Below are 27,845 nucleotides of genomic sequence, written 5' to 3' on the forward strand. Positions count from 1 at the left end.
CTACCTACAAGGGCAGGAACCAGGAAGCCTAGCCGCCAATAGAACCGTAGTCTTTCTTTATACGAACAATTCTGACTTGGATAGCTATATTACTACAGAATATACAGAAAAAGAAATATGCTTTATCCTCGTATTCCAGGTGCACTAACAACTAATACCTCCAACTTGCAAGTGCAGAGGAAGGCATTGCAGAAAAGGTTGTGCGCCCATTCAGCCACTGCAACATTTTCAGTTCCCAGTCATCCGCTGGAGAAGATCAAATGGGACTGTAAACAACAGTACTTTTAAAACAATGCAAAAGTACAATCGTTTTCTGCATACTAACGGGAACTGTTAATTCAATCTCTCTAAATGCTCTCTAAGCAATGACAGGACCAATGTGAGATGTTAATAGTCGAACCAAATGAGCTCAAAAGTTACAAGAAGCAATTATTATCGGTTCATGTATACAACAGAACGAATGATAAACATTAATTCAACCTCTTAATCTTTTTGAAAAATCCGGAGTCAAGATCGATGTATTTAGATGCTGAGTATTCTTACACTATTAGCCTGCAAGCGAGCTGGCAGTGGAACTAGTAAATCAAAATGCAATAACAGCAATCGCTCAACATCATGCCTTTGCTCTCCCTGATAGTCCTGTTTCGACTTTCTTGATCTCAAATATAAGCATCCTCCACATCTTAAGGACAAACATTTCAGCTTCAACGTCCAGGATTGACTGTAGAAGCTCCAACATTTTTGATGCCTGGACATGGTCTTTGGTGCATGAGACGATGTAATCCACCAAAGTTGATTCTTCCTCACCCAGAAATTCAATAATCTTCTTTGCAATCCAGGGCCTCATTCTCTCATGCAACTCATGCTGCATCAAAAGATTTGACAATGTTAGCGGATTATAGCACAAGGGAAAAAGAAAAGGAGGAACAGGAAAGCTAAAATATACTACATATAAATGTGCCAACTAATAATCTTGTTCATGACATTGAACATGACTAAAATATTTGACAGCTGATCTCACCAACTAATTGTGAATTATGGTCAATATGAAGACACACCAACATGTTTAACATTGTACTTGTGAAAACATATTTTTGAGTTCATAACGAATCTATTACAATCAGAAACATGATGAAATTTACAGGAAAGGAAAGGCAGCAACTGCCATTTGATCTGAAACAGTTGAAAATAACACTAAAAAAAGGAATTTACTGACATGAATGCACAAACGCTGGCACAGTAACAACATCAACAGGTACATGCATGCACATAGTAGTAAAAATAAAGAACAAGAAATGACAGAAAAAAAAGGCATGTTCTGAACACTGAGAATGCAAAGTCACCAAATATATTTTACCTTGTCATATATCGCCCAATTAATATCATAGGCAAAAAGCTCTTCCTTTGTCCTCGGAATCATGTCAATTAATTGTTTTGCATCCAAAATATTCTTGTTCTCAGACTTTGGCTTATCTTGCTTATCTTTCTCTCGGTCATGTGTCTTTTCCCTTCTCTCATCACTGGTGCGACCAACATCTTGATCATTTCTATCTCTATCCCTTTGGTTCGTTCTATCACTTGATCTCCAACTCCTATCCTTCTCAACATCAGATTTATCATCCTTTGTTACCAATATGCGCTTGGCAAATTCAGCAGCTGCTACAATATTTGGTTGGCCAGTAGAAGAATTGGCCTGAACAGCTTGCAGTTCCTCTGTTGAGTAATCAATAGGAACTAAAGGTCTTGCCCGCTTATCATCATTATCTTCGTCATCCTCTTCAGCAAAAACTGAAGGTACAGATGTCCGCTTGCCAGAGCCAATCAGACCAAAACCAAGTTTCTTTGCTGGAGCACTGGTATTATGCTTGGTATCCGAAATTTCACCAGGTGTCATGTTTTTGTCATCACCAATGTTATCTTTACCATTATTAACACCTGTGGCAAGAAAACAAAATAATACTGCGTAATTATAACCAAGAAAATGAGATAACTTGTTGGGAAAAAAAAATCAAACTCACCGGAATCAACACCATTAGCAAAGGCATCATTGTTACCAACATCCACAACAGCTGGTTTGTCTTGTGCATCTCTTTCCTTTCCATCATCGCCATCAACCTCCATAACTGTAGCAGATTCTGCCACCACTGCCGCTGCCGCTGCCGCTGCAGCCGCTTCATCCGCTTGTTGTTGCAACTCTACAGCTCGCCTCCTTGCTTCAGCAATTTCTTCCTCCTCCCTTAATTTGTCTGCTAAGTCTTCCTCCTTTTCACGCAGCCGCCTCCTTTTCCGCTCTTCAAGTGTGCCACTGCTCCTTCGTCGTCTTTTCCTATTGTCCTCTTCATCACTATCATCTTCCTGCTTCATGATCTCCCTTTTGCGCTCACGTTCCCTGTCCTTTTCTCGTTCCTTCTCATGTTGTCTTTGATATTCTTTTTCTCTCTCTCTAAATTCCCACTCCTTGAGGCGCTCCTTGTACAACCTCTCCACTTCTTTATACTTAATATCCTTCTCTCTGTCTCTCCTGACTCTTTCTCGCTCTCGCTCGCGTTCATGCCTTTCAAGTTCTTTATCCTTGTCCCGCTTCTCCTTATCACGCTCTCTCTCCTTCCTCTTATCAGGAGACCCAGTTTCTATCCTTTCGGTCTCATTAACTGCCCTTTTATCACTTCCAGTGCCACTCTTATCTTCAGAATCTGCAGCAGCAACATGTGAATATAAGGCAATTCAAATGTACAAATGCAATTAGCATAAAAGGGAATTATAACTGCAGTATACCATTTTTTGTCACATCTACACTATACTCTCCATTCTTGTGTTTGGAAGAGATGTCAGCAGATTGTTCAACTGGGGGAGGTGGCGGTGGTGGTCTAGTCTTTAACCACTCTTCAATCATACTACTAATTTTTTCAGCAACATCCTTATCAGCCTTAGAATCTTCCTCTGTAACAATCCCAAATTTCTTAGGATTTTCTTCATTGCCCTTATCACCAGCATCTCCTGTCCCTGTCTCTGTTTCATCAGAAACAGGCTTTGACAATTCATTTCCAGTGACAGCAGTAGTCCCACTACCACCTCCATCTTCCATTTCTTTGGTCTTTTCTTGTGCTTTCTTCTTTTCTTCAACATGTTTCTTCAGGTACTCTTTGGTGGCATCATTAATGTTAACCTTGCCATTGAAATAGAACACAAGGATGCATAGTAGTTATTACTTGTTTTTTAAACTTTACAAAACCTAGAAACATTTATTCAAAGGAAACCACAGAGGGTAAACCGTCTGAAAAAATATATTAAAAAAACTCATTTTCTGGGTGCCTGATCCAAATAGTGAATTTATGCAACACAGAACTTCTAGTTTGAGAATACTGTTGAAACCAGTAGTGCTAAAGCTCAATTCAAATGTAGGTAGCAGGCCAACAGAGGCATGGTTAGCTTAGTAGGTTGTATGCATAGCCAGGACTCAGCAAACTGAAACATGGTGCACTACAGATTTAGTTGATCTACTACCATTTCAACATTAAGTGGTGTTCCGTGTCACCCAATTATCTCTTTAGGGCCTGTTGGTATAAGGGGCGCATGGAAAGTAAAAACCTTATGAATCCAAAAATGCCTGATGCTTCCCCCATCAGTTAATAATAACTCCTACATAGCTAGAAATCTAGGATGCCCTCACTTAAGGGGGCGGGGGGGGGGGGATTCCCTTGTGTTTTGGTTCATTTTAATACAAGAATCTTTAGAAGTTTTGATCCATGAACATTCCCAACCTATCTAAAAAGATATTGACAGAATTCAGGCACGGCATGTTTGTGGCACAAAAGCACACTAAATTTGGTAATTACATTAAGATGGTAAATGCATAACAAATGATATCAGAAAATAATTGAGGTCAGTGCTGCCAGTTATTTGCATATAAATCAGTCAATAACAACTGAAAACATGACCATAAATACCCCAAACAATAGAAATACATAATGATACACATACCACAAGTTCTTGTCCATCAATGCTCAATTTATTGAGCAGCCGCGTTGCACGAAGGATGCCTTCGGCAGATTCGAACTCACAAAAGCCAAATGATACAGGCTTTCCACTACTTGGATTCTGCGTACGCTTCCAACTCTTGACAGGGCCACAAAGCTGACAATGGGAGAAAATTAAGACAGGCAAAATCCAACAGAACTGATTAGATGTACTCAACAATAAATAGAAATATCTTCTGAGAATACAAGAAAAGAGACATACACGGAGAAGTGAAAGGAGAAATTCATTGTCCACTGTTGGAGCAATCTTGCCAACATAAACTGCAGTTGGCGGTTTGTCAGGAGGTGTAACAGCTGGAGTAGGTGGTCGGGCAGTAGGGGGAACCACAGGAGGTGCACCACGAATCCCAGGAATAATTGGTGGTCGTTGAAGCGGCATAACACCAACTGGAGGCATCGGGCGTGGCGGAAAGCCAGGGCGCATCATAGGGTATGGTCCAGGGTAGCGAGGCATACCTGCAGAAACAAGCAAACAAACATCTATGCTACCATATTAGTAACAGTACAGAAAACAACATGCTTGGTGAAAACAATGATCCTTTCTAAGAATGTGGAGTCAAAAGCAACGGCAGTACGGAAAGTAATAGGTTACCATAAGATAAATAAATAGGAACGGTACAGAGAAGATCAGAAAAAAAGTTTGCTAGCTCATAATAATAGTAATCAACACTGAAAAAAGCAATATGCTTGCCAAATAAAACAAGAATTAAACAACTAAGTCAAGCTGGCCTTACCTTTTAGTATCCCATGGACAGGATAATGTACTTGTATTGGTTATTTGCAAAACTTGGGATAGCTCACACCATTGCAATGCACTACTCAGATATAAAAGCTTAAGAAAACATGTCACTATGTCTAAATTTCTTATTAAGGATAAAATTAAAACACGCCAGCAGAAAAAAAAGGAATACTTGACAAGAAATTTAAGCGATAGGAAATTATGATACCTTGGCACATTTTTGCCACAACCCATTGCTGAAGGATCTAAGTACATAAAGAAACTGAACCTAATTAAGCAGTGAGCCGAACTAAGGCATGTAATCAATTAAACAATGAAGAATATAACCAGTTCAAATTCAAGCATTCAGCATACCACACGCAGTGAGGGAGCGAATGATCGGTTAGATCTTCAGTTAGAGCTGCAGAATCAAACATGAACGAGCACCTCTCGCGGTAGGGAGTAATGGCCGGCATGAGCGCGCACCGCTGTAGCATAGAAATACCCGGTCATCGTTATCAAGCGAGGGTATCCCACATCTCACAAACCCAACCCCTCAACACTAACACCTCCCACTTAACCACGCCAGATGGCAAATCCTCCCAATTCCCCCCCACACAAATCGATGAGATTTCCCTACACCGCGGCCCACGAATCGCCTTGATATCGTATACAATTCAGGGTCCAAGCATAAACATATATTATCATCATTCATTAATCCCTCGAGAGCATCGCGTACGTATATACACGGAGAGATGATTGGGAGATCGAGGGACCCACCGGGAGGAAGAGCAGCGCCTGGCTGCTGGAGGTACACGCCAGGCTGGGGCGCGTACATGGCGGGCGGCCGCACGGCGCCCGGCGGCATCACGTGGGGGACCCCCGGCGGCTGCATCTGCTGCGCCATCGGGTACCCCGGGTTCGGCACGCCGCCGTACTGCGGCGGCACCTGCACCTGCACCTGCTGCGGTGGCGGGGGCGGGGGCGGGGCGCCGAGCGGGCGGAACGAGGGGGCGAAGGAGTGCATCGGCGGCGCGACCACCGGAGGGGTGGACATCGGGGGCGGGGGCAGCGTCGGGCTAGGGTTAGGGTTTGGCGTGAGTGGGGTGGGAGTCGTCGCGGGGTTCGGCGGCGTGTTGGTGGCGGGGACGGCGAGCGGCGGGGTGCCCGCGGCGGCGGTGGGGGGCGTCGCCGGCGGCGGGTCTAGGCCGTCGGGAGGAGGCGCTACGGCGGCCATGGTGGCGGGGTGAGGAGTATGACCTGTGAGGCCGGGGGGTATTAGTACAGGATGGTGATCGATCGATCGAAGCCATCGAGGAGGAGAAGACGGCTCTGGGTCGGAATTCTGGAAGGAACTGATGGGCCTTACTGGGCTAGGAGCTGGGCTAGGCTGGGCTCAATTGAGAGCGGATCATAGGAAAAAGTACACCGAAGGTCCCTCAACTTGTCATCGAGTTACAAAATCATCCCCCAACCGCAAAACCAGATACAGGATGTCGCTCAATTTGGTCCTTTGGTGGTTTTGACCCAGTTTTGTCCTACGTAGCAGCTGAATCAACGTGGGACCCACGTAGACCCCACATGTCAGCGTTGCCACGTATCACCCTGTCTTTCCCCTCCTCTCTCTCTCGCACACTTTTCTCCTCTCTCCCCGCCGCGCCGCGCTGCGCCTCCCTCCCCGGTGCTCGCGCTCCTCCTCCTCCACTTTCGCGTCCTCGCGGCCGCCACGGGTCCCACTTCTCCCCCGGCGGTCTCCCGCCTCGCGGGCCGCCTTCGCCTCTCCCCGTCCATGGCCGCCGTCACGCTCCGCGCGCTCGGCAACGGCGCGCCCGACGTCACGGGTGAACGACGCGGAAGGGACGGCGAACGGCGTGGCGATGAGCGCAACGGCCCCGACGACGAACGCGGAGACTTTCTTTGTGGTGAAGTGCGTCATGCCGACGATGCCCTTGAGCTGCTGCAGCATGATCACGACCGCCATGCCGCCCATGAACCCGGTGATCGCTGGCCGTGACATGAAATCCATCAGGATCCCCAGCCTTGCAGCAAACACAGATCGATATATATACCAGTAAGGAAATCTCAGGAACACACACAAAGATCGAAGAGATCGATCATATCGATCTCGCGTTACCTGAGGAATCCAAGAGCGGCCTACAGGACGCCGGTGAAGACGAGCTGCGTGTACAGCCGTGGGTCGTCGCAAGCCCTCACCTTGCCACCGACGATGGACGCCACCAGCAGTGACGACGTGGCCGCCGACGAAGTACCTCGCCACCCGCCACGCGCGCCACGCGGGTGGCATCCCGCCGAGCCCGCGGAACGGGTCGTCGGGAAAGAGTGTGTCCTTCAGCCCCGCCCGCATCGCCGCGCCGAATAGCCGCACCGCCGCCGGCTGCAGGTTCAACCTGGCCCTGCAGTGGCGCCACGACGAACGTGGAGACGAACGGGCGTCGGCGGCCAGCGACAGGCGACGCGGTGGCGGTGACGGCGGCGACCATAGAGAAGGGAGGAGGCCAGCGGGTCGAGAGGAGGTCGGCGGGGCGACGAGAGAGAGGAGAAGGTCCAGCGGCTGGCTCGCGGCCGCTTGCTCGCCGGCCGCGCGCTTGCTTGTCGTCGTCGGCGCTCCGCTCTGCCGGTCGCCCGCTCGATGCAGTGCTCGCCCGCTGCTGCTTCGCTCCACTCCGTCGGCCGCCGCGCGCTCACCCACCTCCTCGGGCCATCCTACGCTCCGTCCCAGCGCAAGCGGAGGCGGCGCCGCTGCGGCCGGTCGAGGACGATGTCGACCTCGACATCCTCGTGCGAGAGCTCGCCCGCCGCTCCGCTCGGCCGGCTCCGCTCTCTGCCCGCTCCGTCTTCCTGCTCCAGCCGCTCGCCATAGCCCACTGCCGCGCTCGCTCGCCGTTGCTCCCCCTCTGCAACCGGCGACCTCCATGAAGACAAATCCATGATTGGACTAGTGAAAGTTCATCCATGAAGACAAATCCAAAGAGCCCAATCATACAGTATAAAAATGGCATCGTAAATTGGCAAGCTGTTCAAGAGGAAGGCATGGCCATGTATACCAGAGTTGTGCGGCGGCGGCATGACGGCGAGGAGCAGGATGGTGTCGCCGTGCTGGACGACGTGCGTGAGCGCCCAGACGACGGCGGCCGTGGAGATGTCCCTGGCGGCGGCCCGCACGGCCTACGGCCTCTGTGTCGCTGGCCTCCTCCCAACCGGCCTACTCCCGCGTCGCCGCCGCCGCCGCCTCGTCGCCTATCGCCAGCCGTCGGGCCTTCTCCTCTCCCTTCTCGCCCCGGCGACCTCACGACCCGCCGGCTGGCCTGGTAGAGGAGAAAAGCGAGAGACAGAGAGAGAGAGGAGGAAGTGAAACGAGGGGAAGGAGAGAGGGTGACACGTGGCATCCTGATAGGTGGGACCCACATGGGTCCCACGCTGCCTCAGCCGCCACATCAGATAAAACCAGGGTCAAAACCACCGAAAGACCTAAAGTGAACGGTTTTGGAAGTAAAGGGACACCGGATATCTGGTTTTGCGGTTGAGGGATGATTTTGTAACTCGATGACAAGTTGAGGGACCTCCGGTGTACTTTTTCCTGGACCATAAGTACTGCATATAAGTTTATTTCGCCTACCTCTAGCCTTTGAATCGCCTCCCTGAACCGCAATACCGGTGTAAATAGAGTCCCTCGGCGGTTTTAGTAGCGGTTTCATCCTACGTGATATTTATGTGGCGGGTTGACTTGGTTTTTATCCCATGTGACATCAACGTGACGCTTACATGGCACTAAAAAATAAAACCTAAATGGGATCCACATGTCAGTGGGTAAAAAAAATAAAAACAAATATCAGGCCCATGTGCCAGTTACCCTTTCTCACTCTCTCTCTCTCTCAACCCTTTTCTCTGATTCTATCTCCTTAGTCTCCGCTTCTTCTCCGCGGGTGATAGGGGATAGATGTTGGCAAGGGAGCGCGGGGCAATGACTTACGACGAATGGCGGCCGCAGTGGGACGGAGCACAAATACTCAGAGCCTCCCATGTTCGTCTTCGTTCGCGACGGCACAGGCACTGGTTGTCGCCCCCTTAGTCGTGTTATGGTGAGGTGAGTGGAGTGGCTAGAAATGGTGCGCAAATGGAGCGCGGCGAGAAGCCAACAAAGGCCAGGACGCCAAAGGGTGCGACAGTGGGAGGAGACGGGATCGGCTTGGACGGGGCAACACTTGATCGTCCCATCCTTTGCCTCTTGCAACACCGACGAAGATGGAGAGAGGGAAATGTTTGCGATGGCGGCTGATCCGCCTGCTCACGCCCCCCACACCTTCGCCTCCTCTCTGTGACAGTGGGATGGGGTGGGGCAAGGGGTTGATCTTCTCCAACTCTTCGCTCCCCCGCCTGTATAATTGTGAACTCGCCTCCCGTCATCCCGCGCAAGCCCAGATCTATTGGCGCACGTCGGTGCACTCGTGCGTGGGACGGGGACCCCGTCGACCGATGGTTTCTGCTGCAGCATACATGTTGTTGTTCATGCTCATGGGGCTCGCCGGCTAGCACCACAACCGGAACAAGGTGCTCTTCTTTTCTCGTGCTCTCTTCATCTCCCTCGCCATTGGGGTATACCTCTCATCGTACCTCCCCTCCCTACCACACCTCCTCATCCCATCCTTCCACCCCTAGCCCATCTCGTCGTCTGCTTCATCGGCATCGTCCTCGTGCGTGCCTCTCCTGCACCGCGTGGCTTGGGCGTGGCCCCATCGCTCGAGTCCACCTGCGGCCTCATGCAGCTGTCAGGGGTGACGTGTCATTGCTGCTGAATGGCTCGTGGTGATGGTGGCTTGGGAATAATAGGCGCGACTGCTAGTGCTCGCGATGCTCCGCCTCCTTCTCAACCCAATTTGAGACCACCACCAGCTCGGTGGGGAAATAAAAGGGAAGAAGAAGAGGAGGAGGGGTGGGGCTGACAACTAGCCCCCACCATATTTTTATCATGTGGGACCCACTTCTATTTTTAATTCCTTTGAAGACTAGGCTGCCACATCAGCACACTTGGACCAAGTCAACTATAACATCGGCAAAAACCTCTTCTCAAACCACTGAAGGAGTCAATTTGCACCGGTTTTTTAAGTTGGGGGAGGCGTTATATCCGATTTTGCGGTTGAGGGATGCAATTCAAACAAGGGAAAAAGATGAGGGAGTCATAATAGACTTATTCCTAAGTACTATAGCGAAAAAACCTTATATTATACTTGAGGCTATGATGACGATTCCAGCACAAGTGGCAATGCTAATTACAAGTGTGAGAAGAGAAACCATCATTTAGGAGCATGGGAGGTAGAGGGTGGGAAAATAATGGATGAGCTATAGGTGACCATAATGCCGATTGTAGAACCATTGATTTCATGAGAGGTAGGATCAACATTGGGGGAGAGATATGACTATGGATGACAAAACCTAATTAGAAAAGAGTATGCATTGACGCAATTAATATTTTACACATAAGATAGGAAACTCGCATGGATCTCGTTGGAGAGGAGGTTGTTAGGGAGGTGTATCTCACCAAGGGGAAGGCTGTTGGAGCCAGATCTTGTCGGAGAGTATGTCGGGGGCAAATCTTCTTGCCGGGGGGTGGGGGTGGGGGTGGGGGGGAGGCTGTTGAGTACAGATCTCACCGTAGGGAAGGCCGTCGAGGGAAGATCTTATTAGATAGGACAGTTATAGGGGCAGATCTAGTCATAGAGGAGGTCATCGGTGCACATATTATCGGAAATAAGGCCATAATGGGTGGATCTTATGAAAGGGCATACCAGTCAGGGGCGGCGGATCTCGTTAGAGAAGAGGCCATTAGGGGATCAATCTTGCCAGAGCCTAGAAGAGAGGCCACCAACGAGTAAAGGCAAGAGGAGAGGGGGCTTGAGTTTGGGGAAGGAAGAAAAGGGATGCGGCGAGGTGAGTAGAGTGCTAGGGTTCAGGTTTCCTTCTTTATATAGATTGGGAGGACTATCTGAATTAGCATCGGACTAAGATCAAACGGTCCACTATTGAAATGATTTGGGGATATAAAATATTCACAAGTCATAATACCATATAGCCAATTCCAAAAGAAGAACATATTGATGAGTAACTGCTATTCATTCACCTCTCTCTGATAGGTAATTCATGCACGAGGTGGAAAAATTCCAAAATTTCATATTGGTTTATCTTTGTGTTAAATTCACTCAATCTCTCTCCCTTTGACTAGGACAACCATAACTTCCTCCCCTTCTTCCTACGTGACAAGCAACTATAGGTTGATGTGTAAGATGGAAACATAATATCGGAATTATTCAATTATTGATTTTGACATGTTACAAAAATGGTATGACTTTGAAATGTGTATAACACTTTTATCCATATAAATTTGCATATGTTTCAAATATGGGAAAATTGGCTTGTTATTTTGTTTTGTGGCAATACCATTAATAGTTATAAAAGTATTTCAATCTGGTGTCAAGTATTATTATTTCAAACTTTAAAAGAATAATACTTAATCTATGTGCTATATATTCAATTTATCTTTGAATTTTAGCAGTATTCTGTTGGCTACTTGTGAATTTTATATATTCAATATGTCATTGAATTTGATCTTGAAACTTTGCTTGCTTGTATAATATCAGCCCCTTATATATGGTAACTTTTTTTTAGACCTTTCTCCAGAAAAAAAGGTATAGTTTGTGAGGGTACCATATTTGCTCTTGAACTAGTATGTACAAATTAATATTAGAGCTAGCCATAAGCCCATAATGACTGTCGTATAATAGGACGTGGATTGAGGCCGAGGTGGTTAACTCCAAGTAAAACAAGGGATGAAATTATGTAGCAATGCTCCATAAATTATTCTAATTTGCAACATTGTTGTTAGCTCACTAGTACAGATCCTTCTATATGTGACGGCCTCTAACATGTCTAGAAATAGCGGGCCGTCACAAGGAAGTCATCTCAATCGGACCGAAAAGTGCCAAATTGAGATATGGTCACACAGACATGTTAGATGGGTATAAAACTTAAGCCGTCACAGATGACACCTATCAGTGACGGGCCGTAGTTTAGGCCCGATTGAGATAGCATTCCATATCTCAAATGGGCCTAAAGTTGCGGCCCGTCACAGATGACCATCATCTGTGACGGGCACCAACTTTAGGCCCGTTTGAGATAACATTCCATATCTCAAACGGGCCTCAAGTTGGGGGCCGTCACAGATGACCATCATCCGTGACGTGCACTAACTTGAGGCCCGTTTGAGATAACAACTAGGCCCGTCACAGATGACTCATCAGTGACGGCTATATACTTAATCTCTATCGGGCATTAACTAAAGCCCGACACCGATGAATATTTTTCCATTTTTCATATGAAATCTTTATATTTGTAAGTTGAACTATAGCAAAATAATTAAGTGCAGTATAATAATTCATTTTATTAGTCAAAATAATTTTACGGGTAGTAAATGATTTCAAATGGAAAAAAATGTCAATAACAGAGTTGTATAAGTTATCAAGATTTACAACTTTTAGTTTGGCCATTTTTCTATATAACATTTTTTGAACAGTTTAAATTTGAATTTGAAAATATGACAACTTCAAACAATATTTTCAAATACTAAATGATTTCAATTGAAAAAGTCATCAACAACAAAGTTGAATAACTCATCAAGATCTAAAACTTTTATTTTTGTTGTTTCTTCATCTGACAAAATGTTAGAAAATTATTCACAAATTTTACATATATGTGTTATAGTTTATAAAACCAGATAAGAGTTATGTCAATTTTGTGAATAATGTTACTATCACTTTGTCGTATGAAGAAATAACCAAAATAAAAGTTTTAGATGTTGATGAGTTATTCAACTTTTTTGTTGATGACTTTTTCAGTTGATATCATTTAGTATTTGAAAATGTTGTTTGAAGTGGTCATATTTTCAAATTCAAATTCAAACGGTCCAAAAAATGTTATATAGAAAAATAACCAAAATAAAAGTTATAGATCTTAATGAGCTATACAACTTTGTTATCGATGATTTTTTCAGTTGAAGTCGTTCGTTGATCTAAAATTCTATTTGAATTTTTCAAACTTTGAATTTCAAATTTCAAATTGTTTAAATAGAGTCAGATGGAGAAATGACCAAAATAAAAATTTTGCACCTCGATGAGTTCTACAACTTTGGTTTTGGTGACTTTTCTATTTGAAATCATTTAATAACCCTAATTTTTGTTCGAAGTTGTCAAGTTTTGAAAATTCAAAATTTCGATTGTTCAAATGAACTTATTTGTACAAAGGACCGATACAATAGTTGTACATCTCGATGAGTTATACAATTTTGTTGTTTATGATTTTTGCATTTGACACACAAAAATCGGCCTAAAATTAAATTTAAAGTTCTCATCTGTGATGGGCTTTATTTTTGACAGATCTTATAAGTTCTATAACTTTGTTTTTGACAGCTTTTTCATATGAGTTTATTTAGTATTATAAAATTCAATTCAAAATTCATTTTTTCTAGAAGTCTGATTTGCTTCCTCTTCATGATAGTACTTGCTAAATATATATTTGATCCAATTAACTCGGTTTTACTAGTGAAATATGTGAATGGATATGAAATATGTGATCAAAATGGATGTTATGTGAATGTGATTGTGTTAAATATATTGATGGTTGTGTATGTGAATGAATGTATATGAATGGGGGATGTTGGGGTGTGACATCCTGGCCTAGGGCTTAATAGGATTAATAGAAAACTCGTACCAACAAGTTACAACTACTTTTTTGGAAGCCGATCTCCAAAAAACTTTGATGCTAAGCATGCTTAGCCTGGAGCAATTTCGGGATGGGTGACCGACCGAAAAGTTCTTCCTGGATACACATGAGTGAGGACAAAAAAGACTGGCCTAGGAGGCCTGAGGCTAGCCAAAAAAAAAATAAAATTTATTTTCAAAAAAGACTGGCTTGGGAGACCTGAGGCTAGCCAAAAAAAATCATCTGTGACGGGCTATAGTTAATGCCCATTACAGATAAGGGTCATCTGCGACGGACACTAGTTGTGGCCCGATTGAGATAGGTCATCTGTGACGGGCTATAGTTTGACTGGTCATCTGGGTCAAAGCAATCGGTGACGGGTTTTAATTAGGGCCCGATTGAGATAGATTCATCCGTGACGGCCGTTTGCCCGATTGAGATAACTCTTCACATCTGTGACTTCTAACCTGTGACGGACACCGTACCCGATTAAGATGGGGCTTACCGCCCGATTGAGATGATGGTATCCGTTCCAGTGGCTCTTGTTCCTAAAATACAAAAGAAAAAAAAAACTATAGCAAACATACTCAACAATGAATGATCATTCTCAAAAGAAGTCCCCCATGATGAAAAACAGTTTGCAGGGAGAAATCAAACAACAATAGGAAATTGCATTCGTTTGTTCTCGCATACACATCATAATACATGACATGTTGTGGAACAACTTTAAGAACTAGTACAAAGTAACATGAGGCCGGCCACGACGCATGTGAGGATCTCAAGTCAGATAGACACGGGCAGTGATGATAGACAAAAGAGTGTGTATATGATATAGCCTTTGTTGGTTGTGTCATTGATCCAATGTTTATTTTGGACAAATTTTACTGCCAATTTGTCTAGCTTGTCCCAATCACCTACCAGAAAGAGCCTGGAACACTTCCAACAGAGTGCTATATGCATCACATCGTCTTGACGCTCCTGTTTCGATTTGCCACCGCATCATATCTCCTTTATACCCCTTGGGTCTTATGCACGTAATTTTCTAACTTGGAATTATAAAGTGATTCATGTGAAAGAATGCTTTAATATGGCTTATTTTCAAGCAAGAATCTCAGTGTAAGTGTATGGTATTTTGATGATAAAAACTCAGTGCAATCATGTTCACATCAGCAAAGCTCTAAACAATAGATTCATACATAGTAACTCTGAACAATCATACACGTGTTCTTTACCACCTCTTTCCAACTTATTTCCCTGCTTTTCACGTGCACGTTTTCCCAAACAACTAATATATATATATATATATATATATATATATATATATATATATATATATATATATATATATATATATATATATATATATATATATATATATATATGCTTTTTTAATTATAGAAAAGTTATTTTTAAAAAATCATATTAATTCATTTTAAGTTTATTTTAGCTAATACTTAATTAATTATGTGGTAATGAATCGCGTCATTTTGCGTGCAATGAAGTGAAGTTCTTCACCTTCACCTCCGAACGCACCCAGTAGTCTATTTTAGATATGCTGAACAATAACTCTCTGGTTAGGAATAAGGGCTTGTTCGATATTGCTTGTTCCCAAGCGGAACTGTATGCACGGAAAACTGAGCGGTCTATTAGCGCGTGATTAATTAAGTATTTTTAAAAATAAATCAATTTGATTTTTTAAACAACTTTCGTATAGATTTTTTTTTTAAAAAAACGTATCGTTTAACAGTTTGAAAAACGTGCGCGCTAAAATAGAGAAAAATGGGTTAGGAAAAGTGAGAGCACATAATGCAAATGAAACCAGCGAAATGAAATCAGTCACTGGACTACCAAAAGAACTCGTGATCTGAAACCTCAAACCAGCGAATTTTCAGGGATCAAAAGCCCCTCCCTTTTCGTCTCCACCACAAAGCTCTTCCACTGCAATCGCTGCCGGACTAGTGAATCTGCTGCACCGAGAAGCACCCATCGAGCCCGGTCCAGAACGCGACCGTTCGATTCGAACCCAGCTGCAGAAATCAACCAGAATCCAGCCATTTCGCACGAGAAGATCGAGACATACAGACGATCAAAAGCTCCATGCACCCCCCCGGTTTCAGGCGGACGCATCCGTTTGACCGCAACCAAACCAAACCAAATTCCTCACGCAACGATCGTAATCTATATATTAGCAGTACCTGTTATCCCTCTCATGCAATCAGGCACGCTCTCGTGATCACCATTTCGTCAAACCTCGAATCCAAAATCGCACCCTTCAGCTGGAACTAAAAGCCAAGGTTTCAGTTTTCACGTCGTTTTCAGATGGCGACCTCAGCTTTGCATCATCACTACTTCAGTCCAGCCCTGTACATGTACATATATAAAGGCCACCACTGCGGTACAGACGGACCTACTCCATCTTGTCTCTGAATTTAACTAAATTGTCTTCAGCTCCGTGCAGCTGCTCGTCCTGCTCAGCTCAGGTAACTATAATTCCGATGAACTTAGCAGTTAGTTAATCAAAATTTCGAAGTGTACATGTAGTTCATCGACTTGTGTGTTTCTTTAAATTTTGCAGGAGATGGTGGTGATGGGGCAGCTGGGGAGGTTCATGGACGGGATCAAGTCGAAGCTTCGCGGCGGCGGAGGGAGGAAGACAGGGAGGAAGAAGGAGGCGGCGGCGATGATGACGTACGACAAGATGGACAAGACGGAGAGCATGAGGGTGGAGATCAGGAGCAGGCAGGCGCAGAAGCTCATCGCCAAGAACCTCGTCGCCGCCGACTCCATCGGCCGCCGCAACAAGCGCTTCTTCCTCGCCTTCTGATTTCTGATTCATCAGTTCATCACCATCGAGAATCCAATTAAGCAAACAAAATATATATTTATGTTGTTATATTGATCATCGCCAACATCGAAACATTCAAGCGACAGTATTTACTATGTTGTTATAGATGCGGAGAATCCCATCAAAACAGTTACTGAAATTTTGCTGTTCGTCAGGAGATTCCACGAAGAATTGTTTACAGTGTTTGTGGATGAAGTGATATATATATATATATATATATATATATATATATATATATCATCCGTGTAATCGCCTGTGTTTATTTGACTTGACTGTTCGTGAGAGAAGAGAAAAAAAAAAGCTTAAGCTTTTGGATGAAACTCAGCTGATCTTCCTTGAGCTTGATATGAAGTTATGAATCAAATTTCCTTTCTTTTCATTTTTTGGGTCTTGAAAATGGGGCTTTTCGATCATGGACTTGTACCGATATCTGTCATTCGCTCACCAGTACGTGTTGTCCGTACAGGCAGGAGCTATGAACTCGATGCGTGTTTCAGACTTTCAGAGTGGGTTTTTTTCTGGTAATCTGTCACTTGCGAGGCAAAACAGATCACATGAACAGAGGGGAAGAACACATGTGTCTTGCCTAGTGTGAGCTTCTTCCCTTTTTTGCCCCTCAACTTTCAGGCTTTGTGTAACATAAGGAATCTCAAAGGTGTTTGTTTTGCAATAATTTGTTTATTATTTTTGTAAAAATAAGTTCAATTTCATATAGGAGATCTTGACTGGTGTGCCATTCGCTGTTCACTGTGGCCATGGCCATGGAGGTGATCAAAGTATTCAAATGGTAGCAGAAGAGTACGGACACCTCTGGCTTTCCATTCTTCCACTGACTTTCCTCGTGAGTCACGCTTTGATGCCGTGCACTCAAGGTCGTTCTTAGGTGGTGTTTGGATCCAGGGACTTAACTTTAGTCTCTATATTTAGATACTAATTTAGTGCATTAAATATAGACTACTTACAAAACTAATTACATAAATGAAAGCTAATTCGTGAGACAAATTTTTTAAGCCTAATTAATCCATAATTAGAGAATGTTTACGGTAGCATCACATAGGCTAATCATGTATTAATTAAGCTGAATAGATTCGTCTCGCGAATTAGTCCAAGATTATAGATGGGTTTTATTAATAGTCTACGTTTAATATTTATAATTAGTGTCCAAACATCCGATGTGATAGGGACTTAAAAGTTTTAGTCTCATCTAAACAGGGTCTTACATGATGGGGCTAGCTGCGTCCATCGACGCCTTTGTCCCATGCTTCCTAGCTCTGATTTTTCAAAACTCTTCACCTGAAGCTAATAACATAGTACTTCCTCTGTCCTAAAAAAAACTCTGAATTTTCGTGTCCAAAGTATGACTGTCCGTCTTATTTGAAAAAATTATGAAAAAAATTAAAAAGACAAGTCACGCATAAAGTATTAATCATGTTTTATCATCTAACAACAATGAAAATACTAATTATAAAAAATTTCATTTTAGACGGACAGTCAAACATTGGACACGGAAATCCAGGGTTTGTCTTTTTTTAGGACAGAGGGAGTAGGACTGTAGGAGTAGTGCTCAAGGTAATCCGCTATCTATCTGGATATAGGATCGTTTTTTATTTGTACTATCACTAGAAAAAAAATATCCGTATGTTGCAACGAGTGAATGTTATTTTAATTTTATTATTGTATATAATTTAGTTAAGGTAAAATTCACTCTGAGAATTTGGTTGGATATATATTTTTCTAAAAAATCATGAGCTGCAATTAGGAGTCCAATCATCTCAAATTAACATGTGCGAGTTTTTTAAGAGATTTAACCTGACTCAAATACGGATATGTATTTTCAAAAGTGAACGAAGTTAAAAAATAACTCATACATGGATGACGTACCAAAATACTTGCAAAAAGATCTTCAATTTTAGACATATTTTTATACAAAATATATAATATGTTGTAGAAATTAAAACATATAATATTGATTTTGATAATTTAATTGGTTTTATGTAAACTTGAGCATATTTATTCACATTATTTTCAATCTACCTTATTTTAAATAATATTTTATAGGATCGTATAATCGGGATACTACATAATATTTTGTAGGATTGTGTGGAAATGAATAGTAAGATTGAGATTTTTATTAAAATTATGACACTAGATGGGATCGGTATATTTTTGACTTAATAAAATCGTAGTATCATGAGATATTAGGATATGGATCGAGATACAAACAACCTTGGTAGTGCTCGGCTTAAAACGTACAGGAGTGTTATGACTAAGTAGATGTGATCTCAACCATTAACCATTAATTTACGAGTTTAATGCCAGTAGAAAATATAAATGGTCTAGACAGATTTTACTATCAGTAAATACCATTATAAACATTTAAAAAACATGAATTTTTTTGTGAGAATTGTAGAGTGGGAACAAGCTGAAAATATCTTCTTAAATTTTTAGATAATGGAATAAAATATCTCGGCCTTTACTCAAAGGAGTTACAGCCAATTATTACATAGTAGCACTCAAGAACAGAGTGTAAATCTAAATGAATAGAACACACCATAGAGAATAATAAAGAATCCAGCCTAACGTAAGGAGATCATAATTATTGAAGTCTATTTGTAAATCTCCAACTATAATTGACAAAAAGTTACATAACCGCAGTCTCCAACTTCTTAAATAAATATGACACTGCAAATAGCTATATTTTCTGACAGAGAGAAACCCTCAAGCGAAGGGCACAACAAAGTCTTACATGACCTAAATCTAATGAAATTGTTCCTCAAAACAAAACCTTGTCCCAAAGAAAAAAGACCTCCACACTCGCAAATCAATTAGGAATAAAAAAAAATTCTAGACCACGCCAAAAATCAGTTATATTAACTTGATGTATATTTGAGCCGGTATGATTGCATATGAGTTTGCAGCACTGTATAACAAGAATCTAGCAAGAATGCTTCTATAATTAACATTAGCAGAACTCCAGATATCTGACAGGGCTTGGTATTATTGTAACACCGACACAAACACATCATACGGAACCGTACGGGCCGAAGACCAAAAGAATTATTTTTCTTCTGATCCTGCGTTAGGTGAGATGAGCTCATGACATGCACACGCTAATTGGAAAAGATTATCTTTTGCATACGTAATTATACTCTGAAGAAACTGGCAATTGGCATGGTGCTGTTTCGTCACCCCAAATGACGGTGAAAGCAGTTCATATGGGCAGATATTTTTCCTAGAGAAATTTTCTCACGTTCCCACGAGTTTTCACTCAATTCTTTCTATACCCCTGAATTTTGTCCATTCACTGTATGTCTTTGAGTTTTACTTTTAATCTCCTCTATACACATTGGGCTAATTGATTGTGAGATGACCGTTAACTCTTTGTTCAAAGTGATGATATTGCCCTCTCTTGTACTCGCGTGTTAGCTTTAAAAATACAATTCTGAGTATGAAAAAGATTTGTTTGTAAGAAAAATGAAGGGGATGGAATTATTAGACTGAAAAATTGAAAACAAAAAATTACTTTATAAAAATAAACTTCAAATCAAATTTGATGAAATTCATATAGCATTTTCACCAAAATTTAAACCTGAGAAAAAATAATTTTGATTTTGAACTTCTGGTGAAACTCTTGTATGAATTTAATAAAAAATTAGTTGTGTATGAAAATTGAAATTCTATTTTTCAAATTTACCATCAAATAATTATGTCTTATTTGGCATTATTATAAATTTAAGTTATCACATTGACATTTATACGTTTTTTACAGTAAGTATCACATAAGTATGAGATCAATAGATGGGCAATATGACTATTTAAGAAAAATCTAACGGTCAAGGAAGAGAGCAGGTATAGAAGGCTTCAGAATATAAAGGCTCAGGGGTATGTAAGGAATGGGATGAAATTTAGAGGCATATAAGGGGTTGAATGAAAACTCATGTGCACATAAGAAATTTGCCCCTTTTCCTAGGTGAGCTTCTGTTCTTTATTTGTTCTGAAGCCCAAATTGGACACTGCCTCTCAACTGCCGGTAAGAAAATGCATCATTGTGTTCCAGAGCTCCTTAATAATATGGGAATTTTGTGAGTATTACGGATAAGACATACCTCCTATACCTGAATCCATGACATCCAAAAATACAACATATCTATTCAGTCAAAAAAATACAACATATCTAATATTATACGGTAAGATATATTCAAATATGAAAATAAAATAGATTAGAAAGAAAATTGCTTCCGTGGGAATAGAAAAACATAAGAGTTTGGTCGGAGGAGGCAAGGTTTACTCGGCCCGTATCCTACAAGGATTCTTTGAGTTCTACTTAGAAAGGAAGTTGCCTAACTGTATAAATAGAAGACCCTCTTAAAAGGGAGAGCATTGGATCACTACCCATAGCCATAAGCCACATTGAGAAACAACCAGGAGGAAGATAGTTGCTAGCTGTCGATCACAAGTCGCTGGATAATTCTCGGCGGATCATAGCTAGTGGATTATATTAACTAACTTTCTCCCCCGTTGTAATTAGTGCAGTACTTACCAAATATATACATATAAACTGAAGTAGAGCTATTACTCATCCTAAGGACCCAAACCAGTATAAAAACATGTCTCCCATCTAGTTACTATAATCTGTGTATACCTTAGTACCAACGATTCTCATACCCTACAAATACCATTGTCGGTTACAACCCTTCGACAAATTTGTCTTCACTCCTACCAAGAACTTCTAATTTTTGTCTTAATTCGTGCAAATTTACTCTAAAATTTCTCCCATTTCAGCATAAGTCTGGGATCTTTCCTAATTATCCCTCAGTTCGCAAATGTATATTGATTTTGATGCATACAATCAAATATCAAATTTTAACTTGTTAAAAAAAATCAACATTTTAAATTTAAATATACATAAAATATATTAACTTGATGTAGAAAATTTTATTAGTATATTTGCCATGAGAAGTACTTTCTTTTTGGATATTTGTATATATCTATATATTCAATTTATTTGTAAAAACCAAAGATAAATATATGTATGGGAGGCCGGTTAACATCCTTAGGCTGTGTTCGGGAAACCTCACCTCCCGTACATGCAAAACGAAGCGACACATTTTCCTATGATCAATTAAGTGTTTGCTATTTTTTGAAAAATAGATTAATATGATTTTTAAGCAACTTTTGTAAAGAATTTTTTTTTACAAAAATCACTCCATTTAGCAATTTGAAAAGTATGCGCGCAGAAAGCGAGGGAGGTGAGTTGGGGAAAGAACCCATCCTTAAACAATAGTACTAAGTGAAAGTGAAAGAGATAGTAGAAATCAATCTATAAATTGTTTATATTTTATAATCCAACACCTCAAATATTATTAGTAGATAAACGGCTTTTTATACTATTATTAGAACTCATAAAATCAACGATTAAAATTACTACTACTCAAATACCAAGCAGGGAGTGTGCGATTGCCGGTTGCTGCATAAGCAAGCCTACATTTCGACAAACCGCATGCCAACAGTGACCTGCATGGGAGAAATTAAGATGATGAGATGGTTTGCCAGAAACTTTAATAGCCTCCAAAGAGGTTAGTATTGATCAAGTGTTCTTTAGAAACCATAGAGGGGTCTGCTTGATTAGTTTGGTTGCATGGTCTTATCACTTTATCAGGAAGGCCGTTCTGGTATAGCACAATGATGAGAAGACATAAAGGATGGAAGTAAGCTAATTGGAAGAAACTCTAAACAATTATTCTAGGATTAGAAGTTCAATAATACCTTGGTTTCAAATTACTTATCACCATATATAGCTGTCTTAAGTTAAACGCTTCTATCTTTGACCGTGAAATTCATCTACTTTAACGACAAGTGAATTATGCATTATGAAAATATTTCTGATGGTAAATTAAAAAATATAAATATTATGATGTTAAATTATACATATTTCTAGAAATTGATTGTAAAAAGTTTGACTTAAAATAAGGCTAAAATAACCAATAATATTTTCTAGTAGAATCGAATTTACTTGGATGTCAGGATGGGAATGGCTAGGGTCGATCCATTTATCCACTATTCGTAAATTTATACTAACAGATTTTTAGGTCGCTCAAAAATATAAATAGACCAAACGGCTCAAACCATAAGAACCTAGATTTAAGCGGTTCAACCCAAAATGACTTTACATGCGTAAATGTTTCAAAAATTTATACAAAGTTGCTTCTATATATAGTAAATCATTTCTACAAAATTCAACTAAATTTAATAAGTTTTCATAGTGTGAATACGAGTTTAAAAATTTTGGATCCAAGTTTTACACACATGTAACTAGAATTTTCGGATTTTAATAATGCATCGTGGGCCCCGCATGTCTAAATGGCTTAAAATTTGAACAAAGTTGTTTCTCCATATAATAAATCATCTCTACAAAATTCAACTAAATTTGATAAGTTTTTACAATGTGAACGCGAGTTTAAAAATTTTAGATCTGAGTTTTACATACATGTAATAAAAGTTTTTTTATCTACTAATAATGTAGATGATCCATTTGGATATCCATGGATAATCTATTGATATAATGTAGTCATAATGGATTGACCTTATCAAATCATGGATCAATAAACTCGTTTGATCCATATCTAACCATTTCCATCCTGACTTGGATGGTTCGTGAGAAAAGTGATGAAAGGAACAGCATGCATGGATAGGAAAGCATGGGAAGGTGTGATGGATGAACCACACGAGAAAATTCAGAGATTGCTAACATTATGCATGGCCATTGCCCATGAGTAATAAGTCAACGTTCGGGTTTTCTGAAGAAAGAAAAAGGAGAGTAAGAAGTCAATGAAGCCAGGCAGCTTAGACCGGGGAGATTCGCTATCTCTTGGAAAGTTGAGGTAGTAGTACACATGCATAGTAGTTTTGTGCTTGGGATTTTCATCTCAGATTAGTCGTCCATGACAAGGTTTTTTTTTTTCCATTATACGAAAGATGGACATGCACATTCTAGTTGTCCCAAAATATACGGAAGATTAGTTCGTTTACATGCAAATATGCTGCTTAACACCTGCTCCATAAGTACGTTACCAATCCATATAACACACCCCTAGAATGTACACTGATTTGTCCAAAGTTTTGTAGTCCAGCTAGGACATTTTTAACATTGTAGAGACGAGAGATGACAAGAAATAGGGAATTTGAAAGATACCCCTCCTTTCTAAATTAATCATCATATAATAGAATTCAAAATTCCTCAAATTGATCATCATATAACCATATGGACACGGATTTTATCAGAATACAGTTAATGCAGCATGAGATAATGTGTGCATGCCGAGACGTAATTGGCATAGTGTTTTAATCGATACATGCATTGTGGGAGAATGTGTACATGGTATCTTAATTGATACGATTTAAATTATCCTTGGTCTTGTACATAAACATATATAATGATCAATTTGGAAATGAGAGAGTATATAGAAAACTGATAAAAGGAAAGGGTGAACATAAAATGATTCTTGATAGATTGATTATAGTTGCTTCAATTGAATTGGTCATAGCCCTTATAAAGGGCATGTTCGGAAGGGCTTAAGAGCAAGTACAAACTTTGTATTTGGATAATAATGAGAAATGGGGGGGGATTGGGATTGGGAAATGAATGAAGGGTTAGGATTAAATGGAAGAAGTAGAATGAATGGTTAGGATTTAAAGATGCCTTTTGGTGGGTGGGAAATCATTTCCCCATCCCATTAGCCAAACGCTGCATATAACTTAGACATAACACCTCTAGGCCTCATATGGGCCTCAATCCCGGCCCATCCTCGTGGATAGCCCGGTACAGAAAGCCCATCCAAACGAGGCCCTCAAGCTCACCACAGCTTGAAATGAGCCCGGCCCACAAAAAAGCCCATGACGTGTGACGCCCCCCCCCCCCCACCCGCCTACCTCGCCGCCGCCGCCGGCCTGCTCGCCTCGCCGGTCATCTCGTCTCGGCTTCGTCTGACGCTTTCGCTGCTCTATCCAATTTCCTCTTCGCTTCCCCTCCCTCTCTCCGAGCTCGCCTCCCTCCACCCCCCCCCGCCTCGCCGGAGATGCAGCAGGCGGCCGTGGCCTTCGGCCAGGCGGCCTTCCTCGCCCGCCCGCTCCGGCGCCCGCCGCACCGCCTGTACGTACGCGCGTTCGCCTCAACCCCCCATCTTCTTCTTCTTCTTCTTCTTCTTCTTCTTCTTGACCCCGTGCTGATTATGGCGTGTGGTGGTGAATTGGATCTTGCAGGGGATGGGCGGAGGCTGGTGGCGTGGCGGCCGGACGGGGGCGCGCGTCGCTCCCGCGTCCGCGGCTCTCTGCGAGCCTCTCGATCGGCGCCGGTGGCTACGGTGATGGTAAGTAAAGGGCGGAGAAAAATCTTTGGCGGCTCCTGCTGATGATTCCGTAGTTGTTGGTTTTTTGCAACTGCAAAATTGTGCTGTCCTAACGCTGATCGTCTATCTGATGGATACCTTGCCCACCCTAGAAGCTAGAGAGATGGTTAGCTTTTGCCCCCTTTGGTTAGTTTTGGGTAAATGGTGAGAAATTCCATGGTGCTTTTGCCCCTCTTGGTTGTGTTCTTCATGATTTGTTCAACGTGATTTGGTTTTGTCTAGCTACCGCGCCTTAAAGAAACAACTCAATGTGATCACAGTTCACAAATGGAGGAAGGTTGAGATGATGTGAATAGGGAAAAAAAACTGCTTGGAAGTGCCTGAATTTTGTTTCCTATCAGGGATGTATAGGACTAGGAGAACTGTTCATTTGCCTTTTCTTTTTTTTGTTCATTTTACTAGATTAAAATATGCCATAAAACAATGTCTTGTGAGATCAACACATTGAGCCTGGATGGATTGCCATGAATCAGCAATATCCAAGCCCATTTTGCCTAAACTTTTCCTTGATAAAAATCCTAATCTGGTATCACCCAACCGATTACCGTTTTTTTTTAAGGATCATTGCAGCTATTTTTTCTGTCTTTGTTATTCTTCTGAGTTCTGACATTGACCCAGGTGGTTTTTAAGTAATAAACAAAGTCTGCTCTTCACTTTCCGGGCTTGAAATTAATTTCTTTTGGTTAGTTTAAATCTCTGGAGAACTTGATTGAATTTTTTTTGAGCTTTTAGAAGGCCACGGTGGAAATTAGAATCTAGATGCTGTTCCATCTCCAAATGTTCAAACCCTCATAAAGACCAGAGCAGAGCTTATAGAGTTTAGACAGTTTCTCACTTTATGCATATGAAGAGTGACTCCCTTAAAAAGCGGCTTCCAACTAGATTAAGATGTTTGCTGACTGAGTTATTCACAAATCTTTCTGTTTCTTTGTGTTCAAATGTGCTTGTGAGCAATATAAATGCTTCCAGGTAGATGGTATGATGGAAGTTCTACTGTGCACTATGTATCACTGGAAGAATTCAATGAATTCACATGCCAGTCGAATTGGCTGAATGCATACAAATTGGTTATACGAGGGTTTCCTCTGCATTATATTGGTATATAATAATCATGGTCAACCGTATTGTATTGTCACGAGCGCAACATATCAGCCAGCAAGGCAGCAACATATCCTTGCATTTTCCTCCTCAGCTCTTATGCTAGTTATGTGTTATTTTGTTTCTTTAGATTATAGGATATTCTGTCTTCAATATTACATTACTGTGTTGATGTCCTGGTTGTTATTTCATTGTAAGCAATTGTAGCTGCAATTGAGCCAATTTTTTTTTAATCTATCTGCAGAGCATGCTCCGTTGTTCCCAAGACAGCAAGCATGGGACCCCTACAAGATTCTTGGTGTTGATCATGATGCATCCGAAGAAGAGATCAGGAGTGCAAGGAATTTTCTTCTTAAGCAATATGCTGGGCATGAAGAGACCGAAGAGGCTATTGAAGGTGCTTATGAAAAAATAATAATGAAAAGCTACTCACACCGTAAGAAATCCAAAATTAATCTGAAAAGCAAAATACAAAAGCAAGTCGAGGAATCCCCATCATGGTTTAAGGCAATGCTTGGGTTCTTTGAGGTGCCATCAGCGGAGATTATTTCAAGAAGACTTGCTCTTTTTGCTTTTATTGCTGGGTGGAGCATTGTAACGTCCGCTGAGACTGGGCCTACTTTCCAGGTATTTTTGAATTACTTGCTTTTAGAACAACCCAGTCTCAAATATTGAACTTGATAGAGCTCAGACTGTCCGTTTGCACTAAGGTTCATAAGTTTTGATTCCCATGGAAGGGATGGGTTTAGATGATTTTCTGGAGGCTAGCTCCAACATGCTGGTCCACAATTTTTTTCCCAAAAAAATAGGGCCTCACAGAGTCACAGTGACCTGAATAAGTTTTTCATTTGATTAAGAGTTGGAATCATCAAACATAGTTCACGTCTAGGATAAAACCTATTACAGTGATGATAAATTTCCAGTTATTGACAGCTTGCTTTTGCAGCTTGCACTATCACTCGTCTCATGCATATATTTCCTCAATGAAAAGATGAAAAATCTTTCCAGGGCGTCTATGACAGGGTTAGTAAGCATTTTCCATATAAAAAAATGTTAGTAATTTTCAGTCATGCACAGGATGTTTACTCCTTTGTTCTTCCAGGTTTGGAGTTTTTGTGGGTGGCTGGATTGTGGGATCTTTGCTTGTCCCAGTGATTCCAACATTTGCCATCCCACCTACTTGGTCCATCGAGCTCCTTTCTTCTCTTGTGGCTTATGTTTTCTTGTTCTTGGGTTGTACTTTCCTCAAGTGAAATTTCTGTTAAGAACCTGGCAACAGGGCGGCGCTATTGCTTTTTTTTTTTGGTTCCCAATCAAATCGATGCTTTTTTTCCACTCCGTAGTGAATTCATAGCTACCTTTATTCCCTTCTTTTAGGTTTGTAAGATGTATCCCTTGTTGAGAAAACAAACAGGGATATCTGTGGCGAAAAAGCGAAAACCTATGAAAATCGGAACTAAAAGTTTTCTAAATTATTGAAAAAATTACTAGAAATATGTGTAAGCATGGACTACATTCCCTTCAAATCTCTTTGTCTAAACTCAACTTTATTTGGAAGGAAAAGAAGACAAAATTTTGGTGAATAGTAGGAAGCTGGGTTTGAACTTGAGATTTGGTGGAAATGTAGTTCACACCTATACTTATCTCTAGTAAATTTTCCATGAATTTAGAAAAAAAATTCAGTTTCGGTTTTCATTTATTCAATGGTTTTCATTGGATATTCCTCCAAAAATGTAAACTAGAAACCACTATCCTGGTGGAAGCCTTGGAGTAGTTTACAATTTTTTTTATCTCATATACAAAAGGTGATATCGGATAACCATAGAAATTTTGAATATCAAACTTTTGTTTGTGATAATATTCTTTTACGTTTTGCAATTCATATGTAGGACCACGACAGTACATGGTCCGATTTTCGGTGATTGATGGCGAAATCAATCAACATCGACACTGTATTCGGTGATGGCAATATG

The 27,845-nt window shown here is 41.4% G+C and overlaps 3 protein-coding genes and 1 pseudogene across 6 annotated transcripts; 2 read left to right on the forward strand and 2 right to left on the reverse strand.

The window, feature by feature from the left end:
• Positions 1-366: 366 nt before the first annotated feature.
• On the reverse strand, positions 367-6,003 carry LOC4345578 (RNA-binding motif protein 25). 4 transcript variants are annotated; one of them, XM_066303590.1, is made up of 8 exons: positions 5,131-5,514; positions 4,985-5,021; positions 4,240-4,517; positions 3,982-4,134; positions 2,776-3,166; positions 2,019-2,693; positions 1,358-1,935; positions 367-865 (listed from the first exon to the last, which is right to left on the reverse strand). In XM_066303590.1, exons 2-8 carry the CDS (start codon positions 4,992-4,994, stop codon positions 614-616), a joined length of 2,337 nt encoding a protein of 778 aa, XP_066159687.1. In that variant the 5' UTR covers positions 4,995-5,021; positions 5,131-5,514; the 3' UTR covers positions 367-613. The 4 variants fall into 4 exon arrangements, with proteins under 4 accessions (XP_066159687.1, XP_015650051.1, XP_015650047.1 ...); XM_015794565.3 differs by having other exon boundaries at positions 4,240-4,493; positions 5,131-5,249; XM_015794561.3 differs by lacking the exons at positions 4,985-5,021; positions 5,131-5,514 and adding an exon at positions 5,536-6,003 and having other exon boundaries at positions 4,240-4,493.
• LOC107282061 (uncharacterized) lies at positions 5,907-8,286 on the reverse strand (annotated as a pseudogene).
• Positions 8,287-15,933: 7,647 nt separating this feature from the next.
• Positions 15,934-16,689, forward strand: LOC4345580 (uncharacterized). The gene is made up of 2 exons (XM_015793368.3): positions 15,934-16,004; positions 16,100-16,689. Exon 2 carries the CDS (start codon positions 16,103-16,105, stop codon positions 16,346-16,348), a length of 246 nt encoding a protein of 81 aa, XP_015648854.1. The 5' UTR covers positions 15,934-16,004; positions 16,100-16,102; the 3' UTR covers positions 16,349-16,689.
• Positions 16,690-24,327: 7,638 nt separating this feature from the next.
• On the forward strand, positions 24,328-27,207 carry LOC4345581 (protein CHAPERONE-LIKE PROTEIN OF POR1, chloroplastic). Its single transcript, XM_015793144.3, has 5 exons — positions 24,328-24,518; positions 24,629-24,735; positions 26,117-26,499; positions 26,819-26,895; positions 26,975-27,207. Exons 1-5 carry the CDS (start codon positions 24,445-24,447, stop codon positions 27,123-27,125), a joined length of 792 nt encoding a protein of 263 aa, XP_015648630.1. The 5' UTR covers positions 24,328-24,444; the 3' UTR covers positions 27,126-27,207.
• The last annotated feature ends 638 nt before the right edge of the window (positions 27,208-27,845 follow it).

The sequence above is a fragment of the Oryza sativa genome, chromosome 8 (genome assembly GCF_034140825.1).
Source record: "Oryza sativa Japonica Group chromosome 8, ASM3414082v1".
NCBI classification, from domain to species: domain Eukaryota; kingdom Viridiplantae; phylum Streptophyta; class Magnoliopsida; order Poales; family Poaceae; genus Oryza; species Oryza sativa.